General features: G+C 36.2%; 1 protein-coding gene across 1 annotated transcript in view; it reads left to right on the plus strand.

Annotated features, from left to right (window-relative positions):
- Positions 1-16,550, plus strand: part of PCDH11X (protocadherin 11 X-linked) — a 1,111,291-nt gene that overhangs the window by 150,828 nt on the left and 943,913 nt on the right. Inside the window, exon 3 of the mRNA XM_080652463.1 lies at positions 7,467-9,953. Within this exon, the coding sequence (XP_080508589.1) occupies positions 7,467-9,953 (2,487 nt within the window). The remainder of the gene's footprint in view (positions 1-7,466; positions 9,954-16,550) is intronic.

The following is a 16,550-nucleotide window of genomic DNA, read 5'->3' on the forward strand; positions in this document are numbered from 1 at the left end:
ATACTGAGACTGATGTCAGATAGTATACTTCCTATGTTTTCTTCTAGCGTTTTATGGTTTCAAGCCTTACATTTAAGTCTTTAACCCATCTTGAGTTTATTTTTGTACCTGGTCTAAGGGAGTGGTCCAGGTTCAATTTGTTTTTGCATGGAGCTCTCCGGTTTTCCCATTGCCACTTGTTGAAGAGACTGTCATTACTCCAGTGTATATTTTTAGCCCCTTTGTCATAGATTAGTTGACCATATTATGTGAGGGGATATTTCTGGGATCTCTATTCTGTTCCATTAATCTATGTGTCTGTTTTTGTGCCAGTACCATTCTGTGTTGATTATTATAGCTTTGTTATATATTTTAAGATTAGGGAACTTGGTTCTTCTTTCTCAAGATTGTTTTGTCTATTTGGGGTCTTTTGTGGTTCCATATAAATTTTAGAATTATTTGTTCTAGTTCTTATAGAAGTGGCATTGGTATTCTGACAGGGAATTGCATTGAACCTTAAATTGATTTTGGTAGTATGATCATTTTAACAACATTAATCTTTTCTATTCCTGAGGATGATATATCCATCCATTTATTTGTGATCTCTTCAGTTTCTTTCTTCAATTTCTTAGAGCAGTGGTCAGCAAACTCATTAGTCAACAGAGACAAATATCAACAGTACAACTATTGAAATTTCTTTTGAGAGCCAAATTTTTTAAACTTAAACTTCTTCTAACGCCTCTTCTTCAAAATAGACTCACCCAGGTTGTGGTATTTTGTGGAAGAAGAGCCACACGTGGCCAGCCTGCAAACCACTATAGGCCCCTCCCCCAGGGCGCCCCACACCCCAAGGGAACCCCCACCCTGATCTGGGACACCCTTCAGGGAAAACCAGCTGGCCCCCACCCATGCACCAGGCCTCTATCCTATCTAATAAGAGAGTAATATGCAGATTGACCATCACTCCAACACACAAGATGGCTGCCCCCATGTGGTCAAAGATCCTGCCCCCATGTGGACACAAGATGGCCACCACAAGATGGCCAGCAGGGGAGGGCAGTTGGGAGGGACCAGGCCTGCAAGGGAGGGCAATTGGGGGCGATCAAGTCTGCAGGGGCGGGCAGTTGGGAGGGACCCAGGCCTGCAGGGGAGGGCAGTTGGGGGGGACCAGGCCTGCAGGGGAGGGCAGTTAGGGGCAAACAGGCTGGCAAGGGAGCAGTTAGGCATCAGTCAGGCTAGCAGGAGAGTGGTTAGGGGGTGATGAGGCTGGCAGGCAGAAGCGGTTAGGGGCAATCAAGAAGGCAGGCAGGTGAGCAGTTGGGAGCCAGCAGTCCTGGATTGTGAGAGGGATGTCCGACTGCCTGCTTAAACAGGCAGTCGGACATCCCTCGAGGGGTCCCTCGAGGGGTCCATGATTGGAGAGGGTGCAGGCTGGGCTGAGGGACACCCCCTCCCCCGTGCACCAATTTTGTGCACTGGGCCTCTAGTCCTATATAATAAAGAGGTAATATGAAAATTGATGGTCACACCATCACACAAGATGGCCACCCCCATGTGGTTACAAGATGGCTTCCCCCATGTGGTCACAAGATGGCTGCCACAAGATGGCTGACAGGGGAGGGCAGTTGGGGGGACCTGGCCTGCAGGGGAGGTCAGTTGGGGGAGATTGGGTAGGCAGGGGAGCAGTGAGGCATCGATCAGGCTGGCAGGGTAGTGGTTAGGGGGTAATCAGGCTGGCTTGCAGAAGCGGTTAGGGGCAATCAGACAGGCAGGCAGGAGAGCGGTTGGGAGCCAGCAGTGCTGGATTGTGAGTGGGATGTCTGACTTCCAGTTTAGGCCTGATCTCACAGGTCGCCCCCAACTGCCCTCCCACATGGATTGGGCCCAAACCAACAGTCTGACATCCCCCGAGGGGTCCCAGATTGGAGAAAGTTCAGGCTGGGCTGAGGGACACCTCCCCTCAGTGCATAAATTTCATGCACCGGGCCTCTAGTAGATAAAATAAATAACATGTGTGATATCTTAAGCCCTATGTATGGCTTTACTAAAATTAACATCATTATTTATATTGATATCTTACTATTTATTTAAAAAAGAGTGTTTTTCTTAGATACAATGCTCTCCTTTACCTTATATAACTTTATTTTTTTTACTTTATATGACTTTAAAATAAGGAGAGATTCAGTGACTTCAAGGTTATTGTCAAATATGTGACTAACCACTGAAGTCATTTTATATGTAATCCATTTTTATTATATTTCCTTTTATAATGCTACAGATTAAAGCTGAAATAAATCTTCTATTAATACTCTATAGAATCTTGAATATTGAAATTTAAACTGTTGCTATTCTCTCCCGTGGTTCTTGGTAGCCTATAGTAATTAAATAAACTTTAATGGAATGAAAGTAATTGATTACAATACCCAATTTTTTTATTGAAATTATTATATTCAGCTCACTATAGTTTTCTAAAATAGCCATATCTCTGTGGTTTTATCCATTTGAAACTGTGTTCTTTCATTTTTCTGGCCCCAAAATGTATCATTAATCAGAACAAAATAAAAAATAAAAAGAGTAGGTTGCTTCTTGATAATTCAAACAGTAGTAAAGCTCAGAAATAATTTTTTAGTCTTTTCCCTAGAATTCCTTGATCTACAGGATAAACAGCTTTTATTTCATCAGTTTTAATATTTAATATTTTTTGGAACTATTTTTAGTCCTTACTGGCACTGCATGCACTTTCTGGGCAACTATACCAAATTTATAGCTTTGGAAGTGCTGTGTTATTTATTACCTTCCAGTAATCAATGAAATGATGTCTCACCCATGCATATGTCAAAAATGTTAAAGTTTGGAATAATGGATCAATTAATTCTTTCCCAGAACAATAAGCAAAAATATAGCTTTTAATATGGCAGCACATATATTTCCTTTCTTTTTTTCAAAAGCAAAATACTTTTCTTGGAATTTTTACATCCAACAGCAACTTTCTCTTCTTTGATTTTACAAATCCCTACAAAAAATTAGTCTCAGATGAGCTTAACATCTTGCTTATTTCAGCAGTTTTTTTCCTGGGTTTGCAAACTCAAAACTTATTTTTGAATTTACAAAGAAATACCATTCACAAAGAAACTTATGCCTTTGGCATTACATGATGTTATAAGAAAGTCCATAAATTTGTCTTAATCTGAACTGGACTTGGCAATTTTGTGTAATAAACATCAATGTCTTTTGAGATGTCAGAATTAAAAAATCAACATAAAATGTGTTGCATCCAATTTATATTCTATGTTGTTTTATTTTCTGAGTTTTTATTTTCTCTTTTTATTGTTTGTGTACATTTGTGATGGACAGATGTGGGGTTTTGCATTTTATAAGTAATTCACTGGCCACTTACCACACTTAGTACTTGTCATCATTTCTTCTGAGAATAAAGGTTTACAACTAGGTTGTAAAGTTTTACTAGAAATAGACGCTTTAGCTTATTATATCCATAACAGTAAAAGTAGTTGTTTTATAAATTGTTTTCTGGATAGTTTTATTAAAATAAAAGAAAAAAACCTAAGTAAACAATTATAGTATATTTCTATTCCTACACAGTCTGATATTTAAAAACAAAAGCAACCAAACTCTATCCTTCCTCTTTTTGTCTTTTGAAATCAGTATTATTATTTTTAGTTCATGCATTTTTATCTAATAAATGCCTATTGAATATGTTTGTATATGCAGATGCTATGTCTTTAGAGATTATAAATGTAAATGAAGCTTGATGCCATGTTATACTATATTCATATCCATCAGTGTATTATGGCTTACATAAATTACCGAGTGATACATAGGAGTGATGCCTAGTGCTCTCACAAAAAGGATGAACATTTGGGAGAGATATCCAAGGATTTTCTCAGATAGAGTTTATCACTTGAAACAAGGGGGCAGTAATTTTAAATAGGTTTGGAATTGAGGATACTACTGGTCAATTATTAGTATACTGGAGGCCCAGTGCATGAAATTCATGCATGGGGGTGTCCCTCAGCCCAGCCTGCACCTTCTCCAATCTGGGACCCCTCAGGGGATGTCCAACTGCTGGTTTAGGCCCTGCAGGATTGGGCCTAAACCAGCAGTTGGACATCCCAATCACAATCAGGGTCTGCTGGCTCCTAACCACTCACCTGCTTGCCTGCCTGATTGCCCTTAACTGCTCCCCTGCCAGCCTGATTGACGCCTAACTGCTCCCCTGCTGGCCTGATCACCCCCAACTGCCCCTCCTGCTGGCCCAATGGACCCCAACTGCCCTCCCCAGCCAGCCATCTTGTAGTGGCCATCTTGTGATGACGTGAGGGTGTCACGCGAGGGCGCAAGACCCACCTAGGCTTTTATTAGTGTAGGTAGGACATGTCTATGCTAAAGGTAGCAAGGTAAGGAGTTAAGGAGCCATACATTTTTATTTCCCCTTTACAGCTTCCCTAGTGTTTGCATGTCATGGACTAACATACAGAAGAGGCCTCATGTGGGTGTGACTATCAGGTGAACTAACTGCCATCGGGTAGAACAAATGTTGGATCCATGTGTCAAGTCAGCCTTCATTCCTGAAGGAGACAAGACAAAGAAACAGCCTTGGAATACTCATTCAATAATAATGGTAATAAGCTCATATTGACACTACACTTTGGCATCAAACTTATATATGTTGAAAATTATGTCTTACATGTGGGCAATTCCTTTACAAATTCCTTGAACAATTTGAAATTTAAATATGTAAACCAGAAAGTCATTCATAAAGCTCTAAATATCTGGGAATGATATGCATACAGTCACCTGACTGAATATACTTTTTAAAGAATTCATAATGTATTTATTGGGTGGTTCCCCACTCATCTTGATTCAGGGTACTTTAGTGCCTCTTCCTTCTGAAGAAGCATCTTTCTGTCAGTGTTGCTTTTCTTCCTGTAGGCTGACAGAGGACAGCGGAGCAGTCAACACACAATACCACTGATTGTAAAGGGCTAATGAAGGTGGTAATTTTATAACATCCTGTGCATTTCACATCCATAGATGACAGTGATGAAGGAGATCCTTAGCCAGAGGTATGTTGTCGTAGGGAGGTAGTCACTGACAGAAAGAGTGAAAATAGATCCTTGTTAAAGAAAAATATGACATCTTAGAATAATGCAGTTGAGTAGAACATTGTGTAATAATGGAGATATTTTATATTTGCACTGTCCAATTGGGTGGCCACTCAGTTTACATGTAGCTGTGAGAATTGTATATGTGGCTAGTGCTACTGAGGAAATCGTTTTAGATTTTACCTACTTTTAATTAATTAAAATTTAAATACTTGTAGCTAATCGCTATTGCATTGGACAGAACAGTCATAGAAGACAGAAGAGCAATAAGGACATTATCCATTATCTGACATGTCTATCTCAATATCAGCCTGCAAATTTGAAAAACCTATTTTTAAGATTACTGTCCCTTCACATAAAATAATTAAAAGGCAGTTAACATGTTACTCATGGATTTTTCAAATGACATAAATTTGCCTTCATTTGCTTAGGAAAGCAAAGGTCAGTTAAAAATGTAGGCAAATCTTTAAGAACAAAATATAAATATTCAAAAACAAAATACACAAATATAAATACATAAAATTAAAAATTAAAGCTAGTATATTCTTTTCCCCAGATATAGTGTAGTCATAAATTAGACAATTGGGTCTGAAAATCAAAAACTTAAGATAATTTTCTTGTTCTTTTTATATTATATTACATATTCTAGTTTCCCCTTATATAACCTATGAAAATACTTTATAATATCTCTTTATACCTCTTATTAAAATGTAATTATTCTCTTAATTAACATACATCTGTTAATATCAAGACCATAATTAAATACTTATACTGTCATTATTTTGTTCTCATCTTAGCTAGCATTTAATTTCCATTACATTAGTAAAATGTGTTTACACACTACCACATCCCCAATGCCTAGAAGAATGCTGTGACCACATTTGCCACTCAGTATTGGCATGCCAAGAAGTAACATGGATTTTTGTAAATTAAATTAAAACTTATTTTTTCTACCCATAAATGAGACATTCTATATTTGAACCTTTCTAAAAACATTTTGAAATCTCATTGCAATCATAAAATGATCATTAATCACTAATTCATTTAGATCAAATTTTAATAGTAAATATTGTATTTATCTATATTTAATGTCATTGTCCTAAAAATACACAGTTGAGGTATAGATTTCAGTTTGCTAATTTTTCACACTCTAAGTGGATATGACATAGCAAATGTTTCCCTCGCTGTATATTTTATTCAAAGGAAATGCAAATTGTTTATTGGCTTATGTGAATAAAATATTAATAGGGTGTTCATTTCAGCTATGTAAAATAAAAACAAGATAACAAATAACACATGGATTACTTCATATGATCTTGCTAGGTGACTAAAGAGTACTTACTCAGTGGTATTCTTTAGCCAGCTAGCAAGATCACTATTTGTGCAGGGCTTATCTTATTGAAATTCAGAGGGGACTTTTTAAAATTTTTGTTTTATTTTGATAAATTGGACTTTATCAACATTAAGGTATTTGACTATTTAAAAGACTTGTTAAGAGTATGAGACCTTTTGTGTACTGATAAACAGTAGCACTTGAGAGACCCCATGAATACTTATAGGTATTTTACAATTTTAATTGATTGAACCTCCTTGGATTGTTCAACCACCAGAGACTGTAAACATTCCCATAATCTGACTTCATGTGATGAGGATAATATAGGTGCTATTTCAAATTTGACATTTTGTCATGTAACTTCATTCCACTGTGCTTACTCATTTAAAAAAATAATGTTTTTAATCTTGAAATGAATTTTACTTTTAAGAATTGTTCTTACAGAAAAAAAGATGAAATTCTGTGTATTTTACACAAGGTTATATTCTTATCAGAGTTTCCTTTTCTCACTTCAGCAAAGGTTTTTGCTATATATTTTTAGATGTAATATATGTGCTACTGCCTTGGATGAATATTTCATATTCTATTGTAACTTATGGTGGTGAAAAGCCATCTGTACAACTGAAATCTACAATAAAATATTTTATTTATATGGAGTAACTGAGTTTAATTAACTTATAACTTCATTTACCATGTGAAACATAGTGACAATTCTTTTTAAATATTCTACATACTTCTTCCTTTTGAAACTTTAATAGTTCACATGAGTTACATTCATTATTATAAAATGCTACAACCTTAAAAATCCTCAGGACATTTTCTAGCAGAACTCTTTAATTTTAAAAACACCTAGAGATGTTAAGCGACTTGCTTATGGTCATAATATTAGTTATAGGCAAAGTTGGGACTTAGAATTCAAGTTTTATGGCATCTATTTCTGAGCTAATACTATATCATGTGACGTTGAGATATTGAAAATTGGTCTCATTACATAATAACGTAAGTTAAATGTTTCATTCTATATTTTTCAGGGTCAAAATGTTTTTGGGCTTGATGTCATTGAAACGCCAGAAGGAGACAAGATACCACAACTGATTGTTCAAAAGGAATTAGATAGGGAAGAGAAGGATACATATGTAATGAAAGTAAAGGTTGAAGATGGTGGCTTTCCTCAAAAATCCAGTACTGCCATTTTGCAAGTAAGTATTGCTGATATAAATGATAACCACCCAGTTTTCACGGAGAGTGAAATTGAAGTCAGTATACCAGAAAATGCTCCTGTAGGTACTTCAGTGACACAGCTCCATGCCACAGATGCAGACATAGGTGAAAATGCCAGAATTCACTTCTATTTCAGCAATCTAGTTTCCAACATAGCCAAGAGGCTATTTCACCTAAACTCTTCCACCGGACTTATCACAATCAAAGAACCATTGGATAGGGAGGAATCACCAAACCACAAGTTACTGGTTTTGGCAAGTGATGGTGGGTTGATGCCAGCAAGAGCAATGGTGCTAGTAAATGTTACAGATATCAATGATAATGTCCCATCAATTGATATAAGATACATCATCAATCCAATCAATGGCACTGTGGTTCTTTCAGAAAATGCTTCACTCAACACCAAAATTGCTCTCATAACTGTGACAGATAAAGATGCTGACCATAACGGTAGGGTGACATGCTTCACAGATCATGATGTCCCTTTCCGATTAAGGCCAGTATTTAGTAATCAGTTCCTCCTGGAGACAGCTGCATTTCTTGACTATGAGTCCACCAAAGAATATGCCATTAAATTACTGGCCGCAGATGCTGGCAAACCTCCATTGAATCAGTCATCCATGCTCCTTATCAAAATAAAAGATGAAAATGACAATGCTCCTGTTTTTAACCAGCCTTTCATAAGTACTTCTGTTCCTGAGAATAACTCTCCTGGCTCTCAGTTGACAAAAATAAGTGCAACGGATGCAGACACTGGACGTAATGCTGAAATCAGTTACCTGTTAGGCGATGATGCTCCATCTGAATTCAACCTGGATCAGCGTACAGGCATTCTGACTGCAATGAAGAAACTGGATAGAGAAAAACAGGAAAAATATTACTTCACAGTTCTGGCAAAAGATAATGGGATTCCACCCTTAATAACCAATGTCACAGTCTTAGTGACAGTTCTTGATCAAAATGACAACAGTCCAATTTTCACACACAATGAATATAATTTCTATGTCCCAGAAAACCTTTCTAGACATGGCACAGTAGGACTAATCACTGTAACTGATCCTGATTATGGAGAAAATTCTGCAGTTACTCTCTCCATTTTAGATGTGAATGATGACTTCACCATTGATTCACAGTCTGGTGTCATTCGACCAAATATTTCATTTGATAGAGAAAAACAAGAGTCTTATACTTTCTATGTAAAGGCTGAGGATGGTGGTAGGGTATCACGTTCTTCAACTGCCACAGTGACCATAAATGTGGTTGATGTCAATGACAACAAACCAGTTTTTCTTGTCCCTTCTTCCAACTACTCCTATGAATTGGTTCTACCATCCACTGATCCAGGCACAGTGGTCTTCACAGTAGTTGCTATTGACAATGACACTGGCATGAATGCAGAGCTTCACTACAGCATTGTAGGAGGAAACACCAGAGGTCTGTTTATAATCAACCAAACAACAGGCAATATTACAATGAAGGAGAAATGTGTTTTAGCAGACCTTGGTTTACACAGACTGGTAGTCAAAGCTAATGACTTAGGGAAACCTGATTCTCTCTTTAATGTTGTGAGAGTTAATCTATTTGTGAATGAGTCAGTAACTAATGCTACACTGATTTATGAACTGGTGCGCAGGAGCACTGAAACATCAGTAACACAAAATATTGAGACAACTGATGCATCCTCCCCAACCACTGACTATGTCAAGATCATGGTTGCCATTGTTGCTGGCACCATAACTGTCATCTTTGTTATTTTCATCACTGCCATCATAAGATGCTGCCAATCACCACGCCTTAAGGCTGCTCAGAAAAATAAGCAGAATTCTGAATGGGTTACTCCAAACCCAGAAAAGCGGCAGATGATAATGATGAAGAAAAAGAAGAAGAAGCATGCCCCTAATAATTTGCTGCTTAACTTTGTCACTATTGAGGAAACTAAGGCAGATGATGCTGACAATGATGGAAACAGCATCACACTAGACCTTCCCATTGAGCTGGAAGAGCAAACCATGTGCAAGTACAACTGGGGTACTACACCTACTACTTTCAAGCCTGACAGCCCTGATTTGGCCCGGCACTACAAATCTGCATCTCCACAGCCTGCTTTTCAGATCCAACCAGAAACTCCCCTGAATTCAAAGCACCACATCATCCAGGAACTGCCTCTTGATAACACCTTTGTGGCCTGTGATTCCATCTCCAAGTGTTCCTCCAGCAGTTCTGATCCCTACAGCATTTCTGAGTACAGCTATCCGGTGACAACTTTCAAGACCCCTGTGTCTGTACACACCAGACCGGTAGGTATTCACAGTTTCTAACTAACTTTTCTAACTTTATTTTGTTTTGTTTTGTTTTAATTATTTTAAGTTGAAGTAGAACTTTACAATATCTATTAACTCAACAAAGGATCAAAACAATCATACTCTGCAGAAGTATCTAAATAGATATATGGATTAATTTAAAGTTTGGTAGGAAATGAGAACAGATAACTGTTTTTTAAAAAATCTTCACCCCAGGGTAAATTTTGCATTGATCTTTAAAGAGAGAGTGAAGAGAAATGAGGAGGGAGCAGGGAGAAAGAAAGAGGAACATCAATGTGAAAAAAACACATCATCTGGATGCCTCCTGCATTCTCCCCAACCAGGAGCCAGGGATCCAGCCTGCAACCAAGGTACATGCCCTTCACCAGGAAATGAACTTGTGACCCTTTGGTCCATGGGCTGACACTCTAACCACTGAGAAAAACAGGCCAGGGCCCAATAACTCTTGATTGTAGGAAAACTTGGTCAGAACCATGATTATAATAGGGCCAAGGTTGTCTGTATATCACAGTATAGCACATCTTGCTATAGAATATACTGGAAAAACTAAAATAAAGGGATCCTGGCACTGTCCTTAGTACCATTGTGTGCATGAGCATCAGAACAGTTGAGGCCAGACCCATCACAGTAAAGCTGTTTAGAATCTGATAAGTAGCTGTTAATGGTGTTGAGAATCCCAGCTTCACTGTGTCTGCTCAAAGCATTGAAATAACATCAAGACCTCTTCCCTACCCACCATGCCCCCAAGCCCACACAATGAAAACAGAGTATTATTTTCTCATTAAGTATTTACTGTATTCTTGTCCATAAAATCTATATTCAAACAATGTAACAAGAATGGGATTAGAAAAATGAAATCTTGTTACTCACTCTCATATTCAAGCCAGAGAATGAAATATACATAAGATCTCTTTTGGAAAATGAAATATGTTTCCTTCCTCTAATGGACAAGAAGGTAAATAAAAGCATAGTAAGACCCAAGAAATCTTTAAACAATAATTTAAAACCCAAAAGAAATTTATAAAAATAATTTATACAATTTTTTTTATCTGTATTCCATGGAGAAGAAAAATGAATAAAAATTTATCCAAAAATTCGTAAGTAAATTAAATGATTTAAATGTGGTTATTTCCTTAATAAAGTGATGTACTTTATCTATTTTTATTTTTCTCAAAGTCATGCCACATGTTGACTTCATTATTTTGTCTTTGTTACTCGTAAAAAAGTCATCATCTCAGTTTCAGTGAATGAAAGTTTTTGAAACCTATTCAGGGTTAATAAAATGATAGTGATGTGAAAGTGAATATAGGGGTCTTCTCAACGAGGTTAGAAATAATAAAGTACTCTATCAGGATTCAAAATAACAATGAATCTACCATATTTTAAGAAATTATGTTAAGAATCATGGTCATTCAAGTATAGGCATCCTTTAATTATAGCATAACATGATTTCTCTCTCTCTTAAGCACACAGTAAAGGTAAGATACTACTAATTAAGATGTGTATGTTGTTACTATAGATCCATAGTTATACTATTGCAAATGATAAAATAGAACCCTTAGTCACTTTGTGGAAAGTTTCTGTTATGCCTTAAATGAGTTTACAAGGCAGTAGTTATTTCTCTGATATGAATGGGCCCCATTTTTTTCTACTTCAGTGGATCTTAGATGGGTGACAAACATAATAAATGCCTAACATCTCAGGATGTGTTTTTGTTAATACTTAACAATTGAAAATGGCACTCTTATTTTCTGATTTTTTTTGGCTATTATTCTGTTTATTGGAAGCACTTCTCAACAGGAATACATCCTTTATGAATAACACTTTATATGCATTTTGTATCCTAATAGCACTTTTTCTTGGAATAAATTTGTGACTTACTTGAAAATGTATAACAAAAGTAATGTTTGTGCATTACGTTTGCATACCATCATTTTTAATAGATTGACTCATGTGGTTTGTTAAAAGAGTAAATTCTGATTTCAACTATTTTGGAAAACATGGAGATGTTTTATGAGATAGTTTTATTTTACTTGAGAATATACAGTAAGCAAGGCATGGATGAAAGAAAAAATTAAAGTGTTTTCCAAATATCCTCTTTACTTATTTTTGGCATGTGGTAATTTTTATAAGTAGTAAAATTAATAATTTTTCCATGATGGCATTTTATTTTATTTAGCTAAGAGATCTTTTCCTAGACACAGAACAAATAAATTCATGAGATAGGCAAAATAATTAAAGTATACGTTAATGAGAATAAATTTCTGGTTATCATTAGGTTTTTATTAGCTAAAAAGACTATCTTAGAATCAATGAGTTCTTAGATGACATATTCTATTTTTTCAAATATTAAAAAATGGGTAAATTGTATATTTTATGTATTTTATTCACAGTTTTTTCAAATTAATTACTAAATATTTTCTGGACACAAATTGGAGAATTTAGGCTGATTAATATGACACTAAATATAATGTGATTCCTTTTATTTTGTGCTGCATTTGCAATATTCTTCACGCTATCTATATACCCTTTAATTTCTGATTAATTCCAGGAGAGGCATCTTATATTCACTGATGTTGCAGAATGCTAAGAAGATAAGTGAGCACTGAAAAAAAAAATCAACTAGTGTATATAAATTCAAATACAGTAGGTGTCTTATTCTTAAAGAAAAATCATACAAAATGGGAGAAAGTGTCAGCCAATAAAATAGTAGTAAAAATCCATTATTCCTTAAGGAAACTTTGAGACTGGAATAAAATATTACTGAGAGCAGAAGACAAATATTCCAGTTGATTTGATTTTTTTTTCTTTTTCCTATATTCTTTTTTTTTTAATTTCTTTATTGATTAAGGTATTACATATGTGTCCTCATCACCCCAATACCTCCCAAACCCCACCCCACTCATGCTCTCACCCCTCTGGTGTCTGTGTTCATTGGTTAGGCTTACATGCATGCATACAAGTCCTTTGGTTGATCTCTCCCCCTTACCCCCACCCTCCCCTACCTTCCCTCTGAGGTTTGACAGTCTGGTCTATGCTTCCCTGTTTCTGGGTCTGTTTTTATTCATCAGTTTATGTTGTTCATTATATTCCACAAATGAGTGAGATAATGTGATATTTATCTTTTTCTGACTGGCTTATTTCACTTAGCATAATGCTCTCCAGTTCCATCCATGATGTTGCAAATGGTAAGAACTCCTTCTTTTTTATTGCAGTGTAGTATTCCATTGTGTAGATGTACCACAGTTTTTTAATTCACTCATCTGCTGATGGGCACTTAGGCTGTTTCCAAATCTTAGCTATGGTGAATTGTGCTGCTATGAACATAGGGGTGCATATATCCTTTCTGATTGGTGTTTCTAGCTTCTTGAGATGTATTCCTAGAAGTGGGATCACTGGGTCAAATGGGAATTCTATTTTTAATTTTTTGAGGAAACTCCATACTGTTCTCCACAGTGGCTGCACCAGTCTGCATTCCCACCAGCAGTGCACAAGGGTTCCTTTTTCTCAGCATCCTCACCAGCACTTGTCGTTTGTTGATTTGTTGATGATAGCCATTCTGACAGGAGTGAGATGGTACCACATTGCTGTTTTGATTTGCATCTCTCAGATAATTAGTGACTTTGATCATGTTTTCATAGGTGCCTTAGGCTTTCTTATGTCTTCTTTCAAAAAGTATCTATTTAGGTCTGTTGCCCATTTTTTGATTGGGTTGTTTATCTTCCTTTTGTTAAGTTGTATGAGTTCCCTATAAATGTTGCAGATTAAACCCTTATGGGTGATATCATTGGCAAATACATTCTCCCATGCACTGGGCTTTCTTGTTGTTTTATTGATGGTTTCCTTTGCTGTGCAAAAGCTTTTTATTTGATGTAGTCCCATTTGTTTATTTTCTCAGTAGTTTCCATTGCCCTAAGAGCAGTATCATCGAAGAAGTTCCTTCGGCATATGTCTGATATTTTTGCTACCTGTGGATTCCTCTAGTATTTTTATGGTTTCCCATCTTATGTTTAAGTCCTTTATCCATTTTGAGTTTATTTTTGTGTGTGGTGTAAGTTGGTGGTCTAGTTTCACTTTTTTGCATGTATCTGTCCATTTTTTCCAACACCATTTATTGAAGAGACTGTCTTGACTCCATTGTATGTTCATGCCTCCTTTGTCAAATATTAATTGGGCATAGTGGTTTGGGTCGATATCTGGGTTCTCTATTCTATTCCATTGGTCTATATATCTGTTCTTGAGCCAGTACCAGGCTGTTTTGAGAACAGTGGCTTTGTAATACAGCTTGAAATCTGGTATTGAGATCCCTTCTACTTTGTTCTTTTCTCGGGATTGTTGCAGCTATTCGGGGTCTTTTTTATTACAGATGAGTTTTTGGAAAGTTCGTTTTAGGTCTGTGAAATATGCTCTTTGTATTTTAATGGGGAGTACATTGAATCTATAGATTGCTTTGGGTAGTATGGGCATTTTAATGATGTTGAGTCTACCAATCCATGAACACGGTATGTTCTTCCATATGTTTATGTCTTCCTCTATCTCTTTTTTCAATGTCCTGCAGTTTTCCAAGTACAGGTCTTTTATATACTTATTTAAGTTTATTCCTAGTTATCTTAAAAATTTTTTTGATACAATGGTAAATGGTATTTTTTTTTTTTTTTTTTAGTCTCTCTTTCTGTAAGTTCACCATTGGTGTAAAGAAATGCCATAGATTTCTTGGCATAAATTTTGTATCCTGCTACATTGCTGAATTAATTTATTAAGTCTAATAATTTTTTGATGGAGTCTTTATGGTTTTCTTGTACAGTATCATGTCATCTGCAAATAAGGAGAGTTTTACTTCTTTTTTTTCCAATTTGTATGCCTTTTATTTCTTCTTCTTGTCTGATTGCAATGGCTCGTACTTCCAGTACTATGTTGAACAGTAGTGGTGAGTGTGGGCATCCCTGTCTTATTCCTGTTCTTAGGGGAAATGTTTTGGTTTCAGCCATTGAGTATGATGTTGGCTGTGGATTTATCATAAAAGGCTGTTATTATGTTGAGGTATGATCCTTCTGTCCCCACCTTGCTGAGAGTTTTTATCAAGAAAGGGTGTTGGATTTTGTCAAATGCTTTTTCTGCATCCATTGATATGACTATGTGATTTTTCTCTCTCAATTTGTTTATGTGATCTATCACATTTGTTGATTTGCGGATATTGTACCATCCTTGCATCCCCGGGATAAATCCTACTTGGTCATGGTGTATGATCTTTCTGTTATACTGCAGGATCTGATTTGCTAGAATTTTCTTGAGGATTTTGGCATCTATGTTCAAGAGGGATATTGGCCTATAATTCTCTTTATTTGTGTTTTCTTTATCTGGTTTTGGAATTTGAGTGATGCTGGCTTCAGGGAATGAGCTTGGAAGTGTTCCTTCCTCTTTAATTTTTGAGAATAGTCTGAGGATGATAGGTTGTAGTTCTTCCTTGAATGTTTGTTATAACTCCAGTGTGAAGCCCTGACCTTTTGTTTGCTGGAAGCTTTTTGATGACTGCTTCAATTTCTTCCATAGTTATTGGCCTATTGGGATTTTTAGAATCTTCCTGATTGAGTTTTGGAATTTTGTATTTTTCTAGGAATACGTCCATTTCCTCCAGGTTTTCCAGTTTGTTGAAATAGAGTTGTTCATAGCATTTTTTAACAATCCTTTGTATTTCTGTGGGGTCTGTTGTTATTTCTCCTCTTTCATTTCTGATTTTGTTTATTTAGGTCCTCTCCCTTTGCTTCTTGGTGAGCCTGGCTAGAGGTTCATCAATCTTATTTATCCTTTCAAAGAATCAGCTCTTGGTTTCATAGATATTTTGTATTTTATTTTATTTTATTTTTTGGTCTCTATGCCATTTATTTCTCTTCTGGTCTTTATTATCTCCTTCCTTCTGCTCACTCTCAGCTTTTCTTGTTGCTCTCTTTCTAACACTTTGAGTTGTAGAGTTAGATTATTTACTACCTTTTTTTCTTGTTTTTTGAGGTAGGCCCGTAGAACTCTGAACTTCCCTCTCAGGACTGCTTTCATAGTGTCCCATAGAATTTGTATTGTTCTGTTTTTATTGTCATTAGTTTCCAGGATGTTTTTAATTTCTTATTTGATCTCATTGATAACCCAATCATTATTTACTAGCATGCTATTCAGCTTCCAAGTGTTTGAGATTTTTCGATTGTTTTTATTGTAGTTTATTTATAATATGCCATTGTGGTCTGAGAAGATGCTTGTTATTATTTCAGTCTAATTGAATTTGGGGAGACTTTTATGGTAACCGAATATGTGGTCTATTTTTGAAAATGTCCCATATGTGCTTGAGAAGACGCATATTCCATGGCTTTGGGATGAAATGTTCTGAAGATGTCAATTAAGTCCTTCTGATCTAGTGAGTCATTTAGGATTGCTGTTTCCTTGCTGATTATTTGTCTAGTGGATTTATCCAGTGATGTCAGTGGTGTATTAAAGTCCCCTATTATGATTGTATTCTTTTTGATCTCTCCCTTGATATCTTCCAAGAGTTTTTTTTTTATGTATTTGGGTGCCGCGGCATTTGGT

Source organism: Plecotus auritus, assembly GCF_963455305.1.
Source record: "Plecotus auritus genome assembly, chromosome: X".
In the NCBI taxonomy this organism is placed as follows: Eukaryota; Metazoa; Chordata; class Mammalia; order Chiroptera; family Vespertilionidae; genus Plecotus; species Plecotus auritus.